This window comes from Brassica napus, chromosome A4 (assembly GCF_020379485.1).
Source record: "Brassica napus cultivar Da-Ae chromosome A4, Da-Ae, whole genome shotgun sequence".
NCBI lineage: Eukaryota > Viridiplantae > Streptophyta > Magnoliopsida > Brassicales > Brassicaceae > Brassica > Brassica napus.
Window position 1 is genome coordinate 3,644,907 of NC_063437.1, and position 18,899 is coordinate 3,663,805.

The 18,899-nt window shown below is 35.4% G+C and overlaps 3 protein-coding genes across 10 annotated transcripts; 2 read left to right on the top strand and 1 right to left on the bottom strand.

Moving 5' to 3' along the window:
- The first annotated feature begins 6,989 nt into the window (after positions 1-6,989).
- On the top strand, positions 6,990-10,180 carry LOC106445532 (protein NRT1/ PTR FAMILY 5.7-like). Of its 2 annotated transcripts, XM_048777989.1 has the most exons (5): positions 6,990-7,322; positions 7,407-7,624; positions 7,986-8,530; positions 8,896-9,242; positions 9,555-10,180. In XM_048777989.1, exons 1-5 carry the CDS (start codon positions 7,175-7,177, stop codon positions 9,776-9,778), a joined length of 1,482 nt encoding a protein of 493 aa, XP_048633946.1. In that variant the 5' UTR covers positions 6,990-7,174; the 3' UTR covers positions 9,779-10,180. The 2 variants fall into 2 exon arrangements, with proteins under 2 accessions (XP_048633946.1, XP_048633945.1); XM_048777988.1 differs by having other exon boundaries at positions 6,995-7,322; positions 8,896-10,180.
- Positions 10,181-10,554: 374 nt separating this feature from the next.
- On the top strand, positions 10,555-13,028 carry LOC106398874 (mitochondrial substrate carrier family protein B-like). The gene is made up of 7 exons (XM_013839378.3): positions 10,555-10,980; positions 11,109-11,285; positions 11,371-11,520; positions 11,639-11,740; positions 12,217-12,287; positions 12,380-12,447; positions 12,527-13,028. Exons 1-7 carry the CDS (start codon positions 10,732-10,734, stop codon positions 12,760-12,762), a joined length of 1,053 nt encoding a protein of 350 aa, XP_013694832.2. The 5' UTR covers positions 10,555-10,731; the 3' UTR covers positions 12,763-13,028.
- On the bottom strand, positions 13,012-17,606 carry LOC106445534 (serine/threonine-protein kinase ATG1b). 7 transcript variants are annotated; one of them, XM_013887112.3, is made up of 13 exons: positions 17,192-17,606; positions 16,328-16,445; positions 16,175-16,233; positions 15,846-15,910; positions 15,541-15,634; positions 15,381-15,461; positions 15,173-15,281; positions 14,947-15,019; positions 14,484-14,869; positions 14,043-14,404; positions 13,718-13,964; positions 13,568-13,638; positions 13,012-13,493 (listed from the first exon to the last, which is right to left on the bottom strand). In XM_013887112.3, exons 1-13 carry the CDS (start codon positions 17,435-17,437, stop codon positions 13,266-13,268), a joined length of 2,139 nt encoding a protein of 712 aa, XP_013742566.1. In that variant the 5' UTR covers positions 17,438-17,606; the 3' UTR covers positions 13,012-13,265. The 7 variants fall into 7 exon arrangements, with proteins under 7 accessions (XP_013742566.1, XP_022573698.1, XP_022573697.1 ...); XM_022717977.2 differs by having other exon boundaries at positions 17,189-17,606; XM_022717976.2 differs by having other exon boundaries at positions 14,043-14,407; positions 17,189-17,605.
- Positions 17,607-18,899: the final 1,293 nt, after the last annotated feature.

Here is an 18,899-nt window from a genome sequence, read left to right on the forward strand (position 1 = left end):
TAATGTATTTACAAGTATTAATATCACCCGATTTCAACAATTTTTATCTCTAATCTACAAATTAAAAATGAGGAGAGTCATTTTTACTTCGAGATGCACTAGTAGATCATATATACATTACGAAAATCACTTTAAGAAATAATATGGTATTTTGCTTGAAGTTTAATATTAATTAAGTTATTTTGTTTAAAATTTTATATTTTAATATAATATTTTATTAATTATTATTGTTGTAATATGTTTATACATGTGCTAGTTATTTATAATTTTTTATGATTTCAAATTAGTTATGAAAAATATAAAGACCATATTATAAAATATAAATAGTTTTGAAGTTGAGTTTAAAGTTTTGCTTTTGGAGAAAAACAACTTTAAATTTTAAATATAGAATTTTGGAAATTTCAAAATAGAGTTCTATTTTGGAGATGCTCTTAGAGACTTGGCCATGCTGTAAATGCTCTTAAAGTTTATCTGCATACTATCGATTCTCATTATTCTCACTCTCTCTCTTACTTTTATTTATTTTACTGGTATTTTTTTCTTGAGAAATTGTTGTTAAAAACCATCACTTATGGCATCAGCATTGACACAGTCTCTCTAAAGAGTACCTTTCACATATAATATCATTATAATTAATTTTTATAATTAAATGTTAATATCAAAAATTATTAGACCAATAGAAAGATGAAATGTAAGAGAAAAGTCTCTGATATATTTTTGTACGTTTCTCGAAGAACAATCGTTTCTGTATTTCTCTCCTCCTTTTCTTATCCTCTCTCTTACTTTTTTTTTTCTCTTATTTCATTATTAAAAGGGTGAGAATCTCTTCCTCATACCTCCACTGTGCCTGTTCTTATGGTTTTAGTTTAGTAACTACTAAAGTAGATTTCATTCAAGCCCATAAAAGGTCAACTTACATGAGAAGCAAGCTAAATACAAAAGACATCGGATGAAATTCAAGCCCATGCCCACATAGTTTACAATAAACCTAACTAAAATACGTTTGCTTGGTCGAGAGGAAGTGACACGCGTAGGTTTGAGATGAATACACAACACGGGTATCTCTACATGCGTCCTTCATGCATTGATCTGCGCCACCACCGTCTGAACTTCAGCTCCGACCTCCGAAGATTTGCTCCGCCGTGTGCATCATCCAATCAACTTTCCAATTTGCAGGCTTCGTGAGCATCAAAGATTATCGACGAACTTTGCAGCTTCTTCTCTGGACCTTTTGCTCAAACCGCGACCAATCAATCGGAGGGACACTTACTTTACTGCAAATAAAACCAGAGGAAGCTTATAACCCGTTGAAGAAGATTCTTTGTTGGACCGTAATGAAACACCAACTCTCCTGAGTCTGCTTCAGAGAGGCCAAAGAAACCCATCAAACTCAACCATCCTTGTCGGAGAAGCTTTACAACGCCACATCAATGGCTAGCTATAAGAGTAAAGACTGATTCTCCTAAAAGGAGGTTCGGTTGAAGCTAGAGCCGTAAAATGGGTGGGCTGTCCAATGGGTGTTTATGTCTAAATATATTTGGGCTTCCATTAGTTATACCCATATTTCTAGATTGGATTTAAATGGTCAAAATTGGGAAACTAATTAATCTATGGTTATTTGTGGATTTGGTTAAAATAGACATGGGCGGCCCAATTTAAAAAAATTTCTAGGGTTTCCAAAATTTGGGAGAAATTAGAAATTTTTATTTCATCGTGAAAGAGAGTTTATGCGACTCATTTGACGATTTTGGTGATTGAAACTGAGTTCCATCGGACAAATTTAGTTTTCTCGCCAAGACCGGAAAATCAAGTTTCTCCACCAAAACCGGAAAATCAAGTTTTCTCGCCAAAACCGCAAAATCGAGTTTTTCCGCCAAAACCAGAAAATCGAGTTTTCCCGCCAAACCGAAAAATCGAGTTTTCCCGCCAAACCAAAAAATCGAGTTTTCCCGGCAAAACTATAAAATCGAGTTTTCCCGCCAAAACCGGAAAATCGTGTTCTACCAAAACCGAAAAATCGAGTTTTCCTGCCAAAACCGTAAAAATCGAGTTTCCCGCCAAACCGTAAAATCGAGTTTTCCCGCCAAAACTGGAAAATCAAGTTTTCCTTGCAAGATTGGAAAATTGAGTTTGTCTGTCAAAACCGCAAAATCGAGTTTTCTGCCAAAACTGTAAAATTTGTTAGCTTATAGATTAAAATTTTAAATTTTTCTTATATGGTCCATTATGGATTCCATGGCAGCCCATGTTAACATGAGTGTTAGTGGGTCTGGTCCTTAATGGATATGGTTCTTAATGGACATGGTCATTTTTTGTCCACAAACAATAAATGGATAAGTGGATATGGGCTAATGGACGTGGATTAACCCAGTTTACAGCTCTAGTTGAAGCGATGAAGAAGGTATCCGAATCATAGCCATCGGGATATAGATAGAGAACAGCGAAAGGTGTATCTTACAGACCCGATACAATCTTTTATTTTTCAACTTGAATCAGAGAGAAGAAAAGACTAGAAGAGCAGCCCCGATACATGTTGAAACAAAACAAAACCTCGCCTTGCAAAATAGAAAATCCGCGAACGGAAGACAAAAGATACTAGTATATCGCATCGAAAAACAAAACATATCTCTTCTTTCCTCTGAAGGATCTGAATTCGTTAAGAGGAAAGAGAAGAGAGAGTTCTCTCTCTCTGAGGTGATGATGATAATCATGACTACTTCAACCAAACATTTTTCTTTTCTTTTTTTTGTAACATTAAGGTTTTAGTTTAGTAACTAATTCCAAAGTAGGTCGAGTGGTTTTGACTTGTAGAATTTGTAAGGGGATGATGAGATATCGTGACTACTTCAACCAAATACTTTTCATTTTGGGTATAACTTATATAACATGTGTTTCTTATGTCCCATTTGATTTCTATTATTTCGTCAATGCATAATAAGCACATTCAATAATAAAAACCTTAAAATTATTTCAAACAAAAGTTATTATATTAAAATAATTGTCATAGACTGAAAATTTTATTCAAAAAATACTGAGTGAAAGACTAGTGGTATTTAGGATTTTCATAAGTATTTTAAAATTTATTAGAATTCATTATCTCTTATAAATTATTTATTGTTAGATATTGTTTATAAATCTATGAATGGAAATACTCTAACACAAAACATCTTAACAGCTTAGTGGAAGAAGTTTAGATGTCTTTTCAATCAGATATCATATTGTCTCAAAAATCATTTTCAAACAAAGAACAAGAGGGAAGAGTTTTAAGTGTATTTGATCACAAAGTGGGCATGAAAACAGCCTGTCACTGAAAGAACAACAGAATCTCTAAGGTAAACTATAAATTCCAAAAAGAAAAAATCAAGCACGTTCATCATGTGCTACTTATTTTTCGTTTGGCAAAATAGAATCGAATCTTGATAGAGACCTTAACAAGGCTACTTGTGGACAGTGTCGGATGTAGAGCCAACAAGGGTGGAGCATCTTCCCCGGTTCCCCCTATGGATTTAAAAAAAAAAAGTTTTTCTTTACTAAATTATAATGAATTTTAAAGAAATTAGATAAATTTGCCCCCCCATAAAATCTCAAACCTAGGGTTAAATATGCCTCATTTGTAGGTTTGAAAATTTTGCCCCCTATTATAAAACTTTCTAGATCCGCCACTGCTTGTGGAAGCATGCGTGCATGAAATATACGTATTTTGAGTTTCCCTTCACCGGGTAATATTATTGGTGGTTTTATCCCTAGAGCATAAATGCATAATCAGATTTATTGTATGTGGTGGTGATAAAAAGGACATGAAATCCAGATAGTTTGATATTTTAACACTCACAATTTGATAAGTTAGCTTACCATGCCCAGTTTAGTTCTTGCAAACCACTAATGATTGATTAAATTTAGCATAAAAGATCATTAAGGCTGAAACTTGTAAAATATTTAGGAATTGATGAAATTAAATAAAAATGGAATGGTAGAAATGAAATACAACAAAAATGGAATGGAACTCAATCCATTCATTCATAACAAAAAAAATTTATGGAATGATTTTCTTTATATATTTTTTTTGTTGTAAAATTGATGGAATGAGTGTTTCATTTCATTCATGTTAAATGGTGAAATATTTTTTAGAATTAATGGAATAAGTCATTCTACATCATTCCATTCAAAAAATCATCAATCCAGTTGCATCCTAAGACTATTATGAAAAATAGGAGACGCGATAATTTGTTTGCGATAATTAGTTTGCGAAGAGTCACCCAAAACGAAGCATTGAGTAATTGATTCACTTGTTCGGTTCTATCATATTTTGTAGATACTATTTATGAACATATATTAGAAAAAGAAAAAGAAACATTGAGTTTGCTAGAAGAAAAAGTATTCGGATAAAAAAAGATAATTTTTTTTTTTGCTAAAATGTAAATATCATATAATGAAAATAAGATTTTATAAGGAAGATCTTATGTTTGAACTATCTTAGCAAAAAGAAATAAAAAACAAGATGGATCACAAAAACTACAACCTACGATGATGAACTTTATCTCAGCCATAGTGCCATGAGTGAATGAAAGTGTCTACTGTGTCTTCTAGCTGATATAATAATAGTATAAATTTATTAAAGATAACATTGACTTTAACCACTGAATTTATTATAATTGTTTTATAGTTTATTTTTAAATTTTATAATTGAAAAATATATTTTAAGATAACAACACAATATATAAAAATTATCTTATTTTCAAAAAGTTAATATTATTAATTAAAATTTGTTTTTGATTATATAATTAATTATTTATAAAATTCATTAAGGGTATTATAGATATTAACCGCTCTAACTTTTAACGTGAGAGTTCGATTCCAAAAATTTATTTCGCAAATAATATTATAGATTTGTTTTTTTTAATTGCTTAGTTATGGCTAGATAATGATAATCAGTCAGTGGTGGTCGCAGCACTATGGGAAAAGGTAATCCACTTTCCTCAAGCATAGCCTCAGAATTCCATTAGTTCATCATACATGATAAGAGTTGACTCTTAATCCAAACATTAATTTTTTTTAATTATAATTGGAATTCTCAATTAAATATGCAAGATATGTGAATGGTGTATTTGGCTCTGGTAGCACATCCACTAAAGATTCACAACTTTTCTCTCGGCAATGATCACCAATAAGCTATCCACAGCCACTTAAAACTCATTAACTAAAACTTGAATTGGTCTTTAGTACTCCCTAACCACATAATTATGTGAAAATCCTTCTTTCCTTGAAAAGAAGGCTATATAGATCATTCTAGAAGTAGAGGATAATGATCGTATAATGTCATCAATTTGGATGGTGGGTACAGTATTAAGCATAATTGACCCCTAATTAATTACATGTGATTATTACTGCTATAGTTGGAGCTATATGATTATGCTTATAAGTGTGTATCTTCCTTCTTAGTTTTTCTTTCTCGTGAGTGATTATAGACATATAGTCGTAATGGAGTACAATATTGATCGTGTAACATATGGTGGTAGTGGTTAACAACACTATTAGTAAATGAGATAATATGTGATTAAGAAATCATTTTCAAATGTGGGGGCAGAAATGTTCGTCATTGCTGAATTTAGGTATGATCTTAAGAAGATACGTAAGAGGACTCGGAAGAGATGATTCAGCAGTCGGTAATCTTTACCTAATTAAGTATTTTTCTTTCTACTTCTCAAACAAGGAGTTGAGATTGATTTTGAAAGAATCAAAAATAAAAAATCAGTAAATGAAGATGTTTTATTGATTGATATTAGTTTTTGAAGTTCTCCAAGGGTTTGTAGATATCAGGGATCAGATCCTAGGGGGCTGCAAGCCTGCAAGAGGCTTTATCCAGAATCTTTTGGACCAAAAAAATTGGTACTTTGGAATCATTTGAGTGCGAAGTTTTGTGTAAGGCATTAATAATGTGTTGGTGATTTTCAGTAGACTCCTAAAAGTATTTGGTCTTGGTGGTAGCCAAGAGGAAGTATTTTGTGTAAGGCATTAATAATGTGTTAGACACAACGAGAGAATCTTTACACTATAGGCATCAAACCCGCATGATATAAAAAATTCTTAGGATCTATAAGAGCACATCCATTGGTTAGAGACAATGAAAGTTTCTAAAAAAAAACTAATATTATAATTATTTATTTATTTTTTATTTTCTTAAAATCAGTTAAAGTATTTATTTCTCCTTAATAGAATGACATATATCTTTTTGAGTATCTAACAGTTTCTTAAAAACTCTAAATTAAGAATTTTGCTCATTCTCTTTTCTAATTTTCTAATTTTTTTTCCTTAAATGTTTAGAACTCTTCCTACAACTACTGATGGACTTGTTCTACGATTCTTGTAAATATTTGCACAACGACAAAGGCATGATAAGTTTTAAAAAAAAAATTGGACTGTTAATTTGATTTCACTTTCGGCTGGAGTGTCTTCAGATTTTTCTCGTTTAGTAATCTCTGTAATTAAAAAAAAAACTTAGATCAAATTTGAAATTTCTTATATATGTCTTCGTCTCTCTTTCATTCGAAAATCTATCTTTCTTTCTTTTTTGGTCCATTACTTTTTTTTTTGAATTAAAATTTATTCAAAAGGAAAATACTTTTTTTTGGTCCATTTCATTTGGCAAATCTATCTAATTCTAGTCTTTTGAACTTTGGAGCTAATGGAAATCTCAACTTCATTTATATGACACCTTAGGTCCACAAAGCCACAAAAGTTGCAATCTGAAAGTGACTATTTTAAAAGGATGACTACCATATCACACCAAGATTTGTACTTATCTTAGCGTAACCAAAACTTCATTATCATTTACTTCCTTTTATTATTGTATAGACGCTATACTAAAAGCTAAATCTATAGTCGTAAAATTGCAAGTTCCGTTGAAAATAACGTTGAAAATAATGTTAGCTATTTATGTATTTATGAACTAGGGGAATAGTACCTAAGTTCTTAACGTTATACACTATTTTCAACTTAACGTGTCTTTTTGTGGTACATTCCATTGAAGGAATATTGAAGCACTGAGCAAGAAGAGTCAACATAGATAATGATATCCATTATAAAGAGAACCAAGCTTGCTTCTCCACAAACACATCACTCATCAACAATCCTCTAGCCCTCTCTCTCACTATCTCAATCATTAACACAAAAAATTATGGAGCACAACAAGGTTGATACAAAGCTTCAAGAATCGTCGTACGATGATCAACAAAAATGGGTTCTTGACTCTTCTCTCGATAGTAGAGGAGGGGTTCCCGTTCGGGCTAGAACCGGAGCTTGGAGAGCTGCACTCTTCGTCATTGGTATGTATAAAAACATTGTATAGGGACTCTTGGTATTAAGTCTTTACAATATAATCTTATGGTTTGATATATGTGTACATGCAGCAAACGAGTTTAGTGAGAGACTAAGTTATTTTGGGATTGTTACAAGCTTAGTGGTCTATTTAACAACGATCCTTCACCAAGATCTTAAGATGGCTGTAAGAAATGCAAACTACTGGTCTGGTGTTACTACTTTGATGCCTCTTCTTGGAGGCTTCGTGGCCGATGCTTATCTCGGCCGTTATGCCACTGTCCTACTTGCAACCATCATCTACCTTATGGTAATATATAACTTCCAATTTTCTTCAATTGGTTTTTATAAAAACACTAGAAACGATTATTGTATATATATTTTCTTAAAGATTATTTTATATACATCTTGCATGTATACACTCAAAACTGTTTCAATAATACTGATGCATTCAAACAAACTTCCGATTTAAATTTTCCTGGGAGCCATATTTATTTAAATCTTGTAACACATCAAAATATTTCTGATATATTTGGACGAAGTTTTAAAAAGTATTTTGAGACGCCTGCGTTCTTATTTGTATTACTTATTTAGAGATCAGTCAAAGCTGAATGGTTTGTTTCTCTTGTTTAATTTCTTATCTTTGTTAGCTTTTCTTTTTAAATTTTCAGGGTTTGATTCTGTTAACTTTATCTTGGTTTATACCGGGATTGAAAGCTTTTAATCAAGAAATATGTGTTGAGCCACGGAAAGCCCACGAAATAGCCTTCTTCATTGCAATCTACTTGATCTCCATAGGCACTGGAGGTCACAAGCCATCCCTTGAGAGCTTTGGAGCTGACCAATTCGAAGATGGCCATCCTGAAGAAAGAAAGATGAAGATGTCCTACTTTAACTGGTGGAGCACCGGCCTTTGCGCTGGTGTTTTAACCGCGGTGACTGTGATCGTCTATATAGAAGACCGTATTGGTTGGGGTGTGGCTGGTATCATACTCACGGTAGTCATGGCTACATCGCTTTTGATCTTCCTTATGGGTAGACCGTTCTATCGTTATCGAGCACCTACCGGTAGCCCGCTGACCCCGATGTTGCAAGTTTTTGTTGCTGCCATTTCCAAAAGACATCTTCCTTGTCCAAATGATTCTTCTCTTCTTCATGAGTTGTCTAGAGAAGAGTATACTAAGGGACGGTTTCTTTCCAGCACAAACAATCTTAAGTAAGTGCTTTGCAAGTTACAACTCTAGATATATATATATAATGTTCGGTTGCGGTTTTGGTTCGCTTCTGTCATTAAATAATAGTGAACATAATATACTGATAGATTTGTCAAATGTTCTACTAGAATTCCACTTTTTTTAAAAAAATTGTATATAAGATGTACAGGATAGTTTTTTTTTTTGTTTTTTTATAGAATCCGTTTGGATTTCATTTTGGTTTTAACTTTTAAGCATATATCAGTCATGACTTGGTTTTGTTTTTATATATCATGATCAGTTTCACTGGTTTAGATAAATTGTAACAATACCCATTTTCAAGTTTATTACCCGTCCACGCACGGAACTAACCTCTTACGGTTTGCAGATTTCTAGACAAAGCAGCGATAATCGAAAACCGAGGAAGCGAGAATGGTATGGCTGAGAAGAAGAGTCCATGGAAACTCGCAACGGTAACAAAAGTAGAGGAACTGAAGCTACTCATCAACATGATTCCAATCTGGTTCTTTACATTAGCCTTTGGCATATGCGCCACTCAAGGCACAACATTTTTCATCAAACAAGCCATTATCATGGACCGACATATCGGTCATAACTTCATAGTTCCTCCATCATCTATGTTCGCCCTTGTAGCTCTCTCCATGATCATCTTCTTAACATTCTACGAGAAACTCCTCGTGCCTATTTTGAGACGCGTCACGGGAAATGAAAGAGGTATTAGCATTCTAAAAAGAATTGGAACCGGTATGGTGTTTTCCTTAATCACCATGATTATTGCTGCTTTAATTGAGAGAAAAAGATTGGATTATACTAAGCAACATCACATGGCTATGAGTGTTATATGGTTAGCTCCTCAGTTCATAGTTATAGGTATAGCGGACGCTTTGACTCTTGTGGGTCTTCAAGAGTACTTTTACGACCAAGTCCCTGACTCAATGAGAAGTTTAGGCATAGCCTTTTACCTTAGTGTAATTGGAGCGGCTAGCTTTGTCAACAATTTTTTGATAACGGTTACTGATCGTTTAGCTGAGGAAATCTCTGGAAAGAGCTTGTTCGGGAAAGATCTTAATAGCAGCCGCTTGGACCGTTTTTACTGGACGCTAGCCGCATTGACCGCTGTAAATATGTGCTTCTTTGTGATTGTAGCCAAAAAGTACACTTATAAGAGTGTGCAATCAAGTCTGGCTGTTGCTGACGGTGGCGATGACGTCGAGGCAGCCTCGGTGGGCAATACGTCAAAGTATACTTAACCATGCATCGTCAAAGTATACTTGACCATTCCATGTGCTTTTGCTTCTTCTTTTTTTCCTTTTGCTAAGTGTTTTTTTTTTTTGACTAAATACTTTTGCTAAGTGTTCGTACGCTTATTTATTTAGTGTGGTTTTAGATCGATATGTTATAAACTAATATTGACTTATCGAAAGAGGACATAAAAACCAAACTCAAAAAACCATAAATTGGTTTAAATAACTGAAAAATTGTTTTAAATCTAAACCAACCACACAAAAATTGTCAATTAGATATCTTTTAACCTCTCTGATTTTATTAAGGGCCTTTTATTAAGCCTATTGATAAAACCAATTCTTCAAAAAAGCAGGTTCAGTACTTTTTCACTGTTCAATGATCAGTATAAGAATAATTTACTTAGACCATTGCAATCCACATCTATCTTCTTTTTTTTTTTGAGAAAAGGGCTTTTAAGTTTTAACACATCTATCTTTTTCTTCAAGAATAAATAAACGCTATTACATAAATGAGTTTAACTTCAATGTATATCTAAAGAATTTTATTTTTGATACATACATTTAAGCAGAATTTAAATCTATAAGAAGAAATTTCTATTTTGATAGAAAATATAGAGGTGGATTGGACATACTTTTGGAAAATAATTTTTAAAAGGTGAGAAAGTACAAAGTAAAAACAACTCAAAAAGAGAGAGAAAAAAAAAGAATTACACGAATCTAATTTTAAATTCGAATTGTAAGCGTACGACGACGTTTATGTCAACTGTCTGTCTGTGAGTGCGTCGTCACCTTCCTTATTACCAAATAAACCCTTTTCTCCCTTCTCAGACAAACAGAGGTTTAAGGGTTTTTCTCTCTTAGGGTTTCCCCCGTCGATCTCAATTCGCAAAATCTCTTTCTCAATTGATGCGACTTCTGCATCTACTTCTCGCATACCCATATACAAACCAATCTCGGCAATGACCATGGAAGCTCGAGTCGGCGTAGTGGTGGAAGGAGGACAGAGGGCTCTCCACACAGCCACCGCCGTGAATAACACCGTCGTAGACGCCGGAAACAGGAAGCTCTTGCAGCAACAACAGAGTAATAAACCGTCGCTGAATCAGAAACAGGGCGGATCCATCTCGCATCTCGTCGCCGGAGGAATCTCCGGGGCCTTCGCTAAGACGTGCACCGCTCCTCTCGCTCGACTCACCATCTTGTTCCAGGTAAAAAGGTGCAAACTTTGGCGAGTTTATGGAGTTTTGAGTTTAAAGTTGAAGACTTTATTTATACCCACAAACATGAATGATGAATCGCATGACAAGTTGTGTTTTTTTTTGTTTGTTGTTGTTAGATACAAGGGATGCAATCGGAGACTGCGATTTTGAGCAGTCCGAGTATTTGGCGTGAAGCTTCTCGTATTGTAAACGAGGAAGGTTTTAGAGCTTTCTGGAAAGGAAACTTGGTTACTGTTGCTCACAGGCTTCCCTATTCTGCTGTCAACTTCTACGCTTATGAAGAGTACAATACTGTCAGTTGGATTCGATTCTGTTCTATTTTTGGAGTGTAGTAGTCTTTAGTACTTCATGCTGATCTGTCTCTTTTTTAATGTGCAGCTTTTTTACTCGAATCCAGTACTGAAGAGGTTTAAAGGAAATGCAAGTTTGGATGTCTTAGTGCATTTTGTAAGTGGTGGCTTAGCTGGAATGACAGCTGCTTCAGCTACTTACCCTCTCGATCTTGTAAGGACCCGGCTTTCTGCTCAGGTACTTGTTTTATTTACTATAACTCTTCTAAGATGAAAGGGTGATGTAGTTATTCTTGACCTAAGCAGTTTTGTATTGTCTTCTTTGACCTGAGTACATTATATTTGATCTTTTGCAGAGAAGCTCAATGTATTATCAGGGAGTTGGGCATGCTTTCCGTACCATTATCAGAGAAGAAGGATTTTGGGGTCTATATAAAGGACTTGGTGCTACTTTGTTGGTTCGTTTTTTTTTTCTGCTTCTCCTTGTTAGCGATCAGTGTTTGATTGTTAACTCCTTCTTGGCAGTGTTAAGATAGTCAGTATTGGTAGTCATTTTAGCCAATTCCTCTCAGTATGATTTTCCCTAGATGGGAGTCTCTTAGATGATCTAAGTTTCTAGTCAATGGTCTAATCGGCTCATCTTGTAATTTTAGACACCTAATTAATGAACGTACATGCACTAGGCATTCTTGTTGTATGTAAGCTGTTCAGTTAAGAATATAGAAATTATTCATTTGAAGCTGTTCATGGTCACCGTCATATATCGGAAGATGTTGAATTGAGTGTAAAACTGTTACTTACAGAACACTTTAGAAAAAGCCAACCAAGAAGGATGATGCATCTGAGTCTGGAAAATTTAATGAATCTAGCTTTTAAGTTGGATATTAATAGAAACTGAGGTTCTTATTTGATGTAGCTATGTTTTATATTGCAGGGTGTTGGTCCAAGCCTTGCCATCAGCTTCTCAGCATATAACTCTCTGAAAACATCATGGCTATCTCATAGGTAAAAAGGCCTCTTTGATTTGGGATGTGAGTTTGTTTGATCAATCTTAACTCATCCTATTTTAATATTGTCTTCTTCAAAACCCTCTTCAGGCCTAATGATTCAGAAGTTATGGTTAGTCTTAGCTGTGGCAGCCTCTCTGGAATTGCTTCCTCGACAGGTTTGTTATGAATAGAGACATGGCTTTCTTATTTGGTGTCATGAAAATTGTTAGACTATACCCAATCTTACTTTTGTAGCGACGTTCCCGGTGGACCTGGTGAGAAGAAGAATGCAGTTGGAAGGAGCTGGTGGGCGAGCGCGAGTTTATAAAACGGGACTCCTCGGAACATTCAAACATATATTTAAGGCAGAAGGCATGAGGGGGCTATACAGAGGAATCTTACCAGAATACTACAAAGTGGCTCCTGGTGTTGGCATTGCCTTCATGGCATATGAGAAACTGAAGAAACTCTTATCCTCTGCTCCCAATTAATAGTCTCATGTGCTCTAGTGGTGTAAGCTGCTTTACAGAGTTTGGAGAAGAAGAAACAGATAGTCTTTGGTGGTAGTTTTTTACTTTCCAGTGTATAGTAGATGCAGTTTAAGGTGTTAGGTTACAGTTTCTTCCTCCATTAGCATCCCTCGAGATATCAATTTTGCCTTGTTCTAGGGGCTCTTAAGATTAAGCCAATCTCTATGCTCGTTTATGAATCCTTAATATATGTTCCATTTGAAGAAAAAGTTTGGGCAAAACACTCATATTATAAGATTTTTAATGTAGAACCAATATCTCAACATACAATAGAAACAATTGATCAGCGTGACAACAAAGAGAATGGTACAAATCCCTCTGGATATTAACTAACATCCAAAAGAATCAAGAATCAGGTCTTTTTTTTTTCTTTTGTGGCTGTACAAACAAATGGTTACTTTTACAGACACTGAAACAAAACAAACAAGAACAGAACATGTGGGATGATTTGTTTGTTCCCCCTCTCATGGTTTCTGGGGACCTGAAGTTCTTTTATGTGATTGTAGGTGTTTTAATCTGCTTATGAGGTTATCTATATATGTTCTGATTCGATACCTTACTGAGTTTGTGAGTGTCAAAGGTGGATTCAGAATCAGCGTTTGCGCCTCCACTACAAGGAAGACTAGTAAGCGCACCGCTTTCGTGTAGAGGTTTACTGCGTTCTCTGCCTCTCCCATCACCACCTCATCTACCTGCAAAAAGTTGAATTCTCATCTCTCAATTCATTCGGTTTGGGATTTGACCATAAAGGGCGATAGAAACTTACTCCACCACGTATGCCAAGAGTAAGAGCTGCTTGGAATATTATCTCCATTGCATCAGGCATCTTTGTATTGCCTACAATCATGTTCTCTGTAGTTTAATAATACCGATAAAAACCTATAAAGAAACAGACAGTATTCTTGAAGATGCATACCAGATTCAACAAACTTGGCAAGATCTTCAGCACGCTCAACCTCCAAGACAAACTCTCTCTGTATCTGAGACAATATTTTCTCTGATCCTTCTTGGCTAATATTTCTTCTTACTCTGTTACCATCTTGGCGCAGGCTTCCTTCTACGCCTGAGGCTGCCTGAGTATGACAGATGTGCAGTGCTTGATTCCAAATAGCAAGAATCACCAGTTGGATTGAGAAAGCTTCTAACTGTTTACCTGATTCAATCTATGACGAGAAGCAAGAATAGCAAAGGCTCAGAAACTCAATTTGGCAAAGTCTGTCTAACTATTGAGAGCTGCTTACCTTTTCACGAACCAACTCTGCAATCGTTGCTGCACACTTTTGCAAAGACCGGATTCTTGTGAAGCTGTGAGTTGATGGCTGTTCAAAAGCATCCACAAGGTTCAGAGACCCATGGGAAGTACCCGGGAGAGAATTTGGACTCTCCAAGCTTTCAAACCGACCAATGGTCCTGCCAGTGGCACCAGCTATTGGCATAGGAGCCGTTGAACTTGTTACACTTCTTTTAACGAACTCCACAGGAGGGGAAGGTGATTTGAATGGGTAATTGAAGAGCTTCGGAGAACCAGATGAAGATGATGGTATATCCACTGATGGTCCAGATATCAGAACATAATCTTGATCTATTGAATCTGGTGTATCTACTACTGTAAAAGCAAGACAACTTTTTTTTCTAAACAATTTTTTTTCTAGTGGTAAGCAAATGATAGAAGTGCAGTTTACCTCTTCCTTGAGTACTAAGTGATCTGGAATCAGGCAAGCTTGATGGTTTGAATTGGTTTATATCTAATAATCTATGGCTTTCGAACTTGAAGTTATTGGTATCTGCTCTATGACTAACTCTACTATATCTGGAATTGAGTTCCATGTTTTTCAAAGGACTAGATGCTGCTGCTTCCCTTCTTTCACGTCTAGTCTCGACACTAAATCCATAAGATGACTTCATCGGAGATGTATGTTTGGTATATGAAGGGCTTCCCTCAGGTTCACTAGAATCATCATCTAAAAAGAAGGGCAAAGAGTCATCATGAGAAACTTCTTCCATTTTTCCTGAGGGACTGCTTCCGGATGAATGAAAACCATCTATTGTTCTTGAACCTGATCTACTCCTGCAACACAAAATCATAATCAATACAACAGTTTTAACCACGAAGGGTAGAAGAGAATAGTTTATCCCAGCATTAACCTTGGCACATCATATGGTTGTCTGTCTGAAAGAAAAGGGTGGTGAAAGAACTCTTCAAACGTTAAACGTTCCACTGTGAAAGCATTCCAAAATAAATAAATGTCAGCACAAACAGACACAGAGTCACAGACCTGAATTGACAATTCTATTTATTTGCTATATCTTTAGAATTTGATGGGCTTTACTATGCTAACACAATCAGAGTTTTGTTCACACAAATGTTTACCTGGATTACGGCGCAGCAATTTCTGACATAGATCTTTACAGTCACTAGTCAAATCTCTACAGTCTACTGGAAAATGCAATTCAGTTGATCTCATAATGTTCTGGAACAACTGTGGAAACCAGAGAACATATTAGCCAATGATGAATTCACCGAACACAGAGGTTTGCATATTTTAGAAATTCATGACATTTGTTGGTATATACAAAACCTGAACTTGGCTGTTTCCTGTAAAAGGGGTTCTGCCGGTCACAAGTTGAAATAATATAGCACCAACACTCCAGAGATCTGCCTGTGTAGCAAGGGAGATTTTAAGCAGGATATAGTATAAGACAGGTCAAGGTCGCTTCTAGAGATCAAAAATGTCGCACCTTTGCATCATACTTCTGAAGCTGCATTATCTCTGGGGCCATATACAATGGGGAACCACATAAAGTTTCTGCCAGACCCCTAGGCTGCAACGATCTGAGCTAAGAAAGTGTGATGTTTAAGTACAAATTACAAACTCAAAGGTGTAATAAACATACTCCCACAGTCAAAAGAAAAGGCAATTAACTACCTAAGCCTAGATAGTCTAAGACAAGTACATGAAAAGCAGAACGAGGCCATAAAAGACCAACTCTGATCATCACATTAAACTTAGTTATTTCCGTAACAAAGGAGCTGATGAGAATACCTTGCAAATCCAAAATCAGCAATCTTAAGAGCTGCATCATTATCATCTGTGGATAGAAGAAGATTCTGTTTCAAGAACGAAAGAATCTTAGCAATTGAATATCAATTTACACAAAATCTCTAATCTGCTAGGGTAATAATGAACTGAAAGCATATCCTGTAATAACGAATAAAACATGTTTTCGTGGAACCTAACAGATAACCCTTCTACACATCCGTTCAACCTTCCAAGTGATTAATCTTCTAAGAAGGAGGAAGCTCTCACGTTATGTCATGATCTAACTGACAATACAAGATCATTCCTGGGTATGAGATGAGAATCAGACATACCTGAGGCTTTAAATCTCGGTGAATGATATTATTGTCACGAAGAACTTGCAAACCAGCAGCTATAACATTAAAAAAAAAATCATTTAAGTGAGAATACAATTTTAGAGTCGAAACCAAACAAGGAGTAAGGAAGAACTCTTTTGCAGAATTTACCTAACTGCTGCATGAAGTGCTTAGCAGTAGCATCAGGGATTTTTCCATGACGCTGAATAAACATAGACAGATCACCCCCTTTACAGTACTCCAGCACCAAGTTTATTTTCCCTGGAGCCTACACCAAATTTCAAAAAAAACAGAAAACCATCCTCTACCAATCAAAACCCATTCACAATCAGGATATATACATTTTCCAACACACATCATCATTACCCATTAACAAGGGCCATTTCCAATACAAACTATCATCACCATCTATAGAGTTCAAAAGTGCTAACTTTCACAAAGCTAAGACATTTTTAGAGTCCAACCAAACGAAACAAAAAAAAAAAGCTCCAAATATTGGATGTTTCATCTTGCAGTGTGAGCTTTATACGAGCTAAATCATTCCATATCCTGACTTTCCTCATTCTACTATTTCAAGACAATTCCTAAAAAAAATCAAACACAAAGTCATCATCATTCTAAGCAATGGCCACAAACTATCACCAGCCTATAACCATCTATAGAGTTCAGAAGTGCTAACTTTCACAAAACTAAGACATTTTTTAGACTCCCACCGTGAAGAAACAAAAGAAGCTCAAAGATTTTGATGTTTCGTCCAGCAGTTGGAGACTTATACAAATTAACAGAATAACTATTTTTTACACAAGGGCCATTCTCATTCTAGGAAATGACCATTTCCAGTACAAAGTACCATATACAGAGTTCAAATGTGCTAATTGTTCAAAAAGCTAAGACCTTTCAAACTTCCACCAAATAAAGAAACAAAAAAAGCTCAAAGATTTGGAGCTAACAATCAGTCCGTATTAAGAAACTAAGAAGAGCATAACAAAAGAGAAAAGGAGAGAGACTTACAACCTCGATCATGTCGATGAAGCGGATGATGTTGGGGTGATTGATCTTCCTCAAGATGATAATCTCCGACATGAGACTATCTTGCAACTTCTTACTAAGCCTCGCCATGGCTATCTCCTTGATTGCAACCACGCTTCCATCTACCAGATGCCTCCCTTCCCACACCACCGAAAACGAACCCGACCCGATTTGTCTTCCCACCGCGTAATCCCCTATTCTCCTCCCCGCCGCCGCCGCCAACTGAGCCATCCTTCCTCCTCCTCCGCCGAGCAAATCTACGGAGATCCGAAAATTGAATAATTTTGAAAACTCAATTTGAGTTGATAAGGAAAGGATTTCAATTGGGCGTATTCATCAGATAAAATGATGATGAGCGAAATAGAAAGAGAGAGAGAGAGAGAGAAGGTTTAGTTTGAATTGATTTAACGTTTTTTTTATTATTATTATTATATAACAAATGACAAGAGAATCAACTTGTAATGAAATGAATACGCTTCTGATTATACGATTAAGATTCCCAACATTATCTCCCTAATTATATGATTATTTTCTTTAATTGCGTATTAGTGGTATGAGATTACGATTGTTGACATTATTCACGGTATCTTTTATTTACTCACCTACAAGATTGTTGTTTCTTGATGATTGATGATACTCCGTTACAAATCTAATTGATGCTATTTTTCATGTTTTGATTAAATTGTCGGTTATATAAAGTACTGTCAGTGAAAAAAATGGTCGTTAGAAAGGTGAAGTGTAAACGTTTTAAATTAAGTGTGAAGATGGGATTACGTGTATAATTAAATACAAAAAAGGATGGCGTAAGCAGCAGCGTACACGAATTTTATGTAGGGGTCTAAGCCACTATAGCGTGCCGTTGTAAAAAGCCCACCACTAGCTTTTTGATTGTGACTGGCCGCCGTTTCTTTGAATATTTCCAACCAATTATTTATTTTCATTATTCTTATGTTTTGGTTACAAAATTGAGAAATAAAATACTGATTTAATGGTATGAAGGTCTTGGGTTCGAATCTGTAACATGGTATTTTGCAAACTTAACATGTGGTCTTGTTAGGATTGGTCATTTGTTGTACCTGTTACATGTTAGGTACGTTACGTACGATTGTATGATCAAAGTTACCACACATGTTTCGTAGGGAGGATTCCGAATACTTAATTCATCCTCGAAAAGTAGAATATTCAGAATCTTTGAACTGGATCCCAAATTATTAATAAATTTATGTTATTTAACCATACAGCTGGATGGAAGGAGTAGCTCCCACTATTACCAGGCTTCATAAGGGAGATGCTGAGATTGAGAAGAAAGAAAGTTTATGTGCTGAGGAGGGCCACTCAACTCCAAGGAGTCCTCTTTTAGAATGCATCACAGAACCATCCAGATCTATGGATGCAATGTATAAACTTGTCTTTGCAAATTGTGCTATACACTTTTCCCCCATGGCCCTACTCTTAATTTTTTGGGTCCAACAGAAATTGATTGAGATCTTAACACCGGTCCAGAGATTGATAAAATGAATATTTTTGTCAGACTTTTTAATAAAACCATAAATGGCTATTATGTGATCAACATTAGGCTGGACTGAGAATTTCAAACACTTGAACGATTTATCGGATATTAAAAAAAATGAATCTAACTGAAATAACTGAATCTGGACCGGAAATTCCAAACACTTGAGACCATCTCCGATGG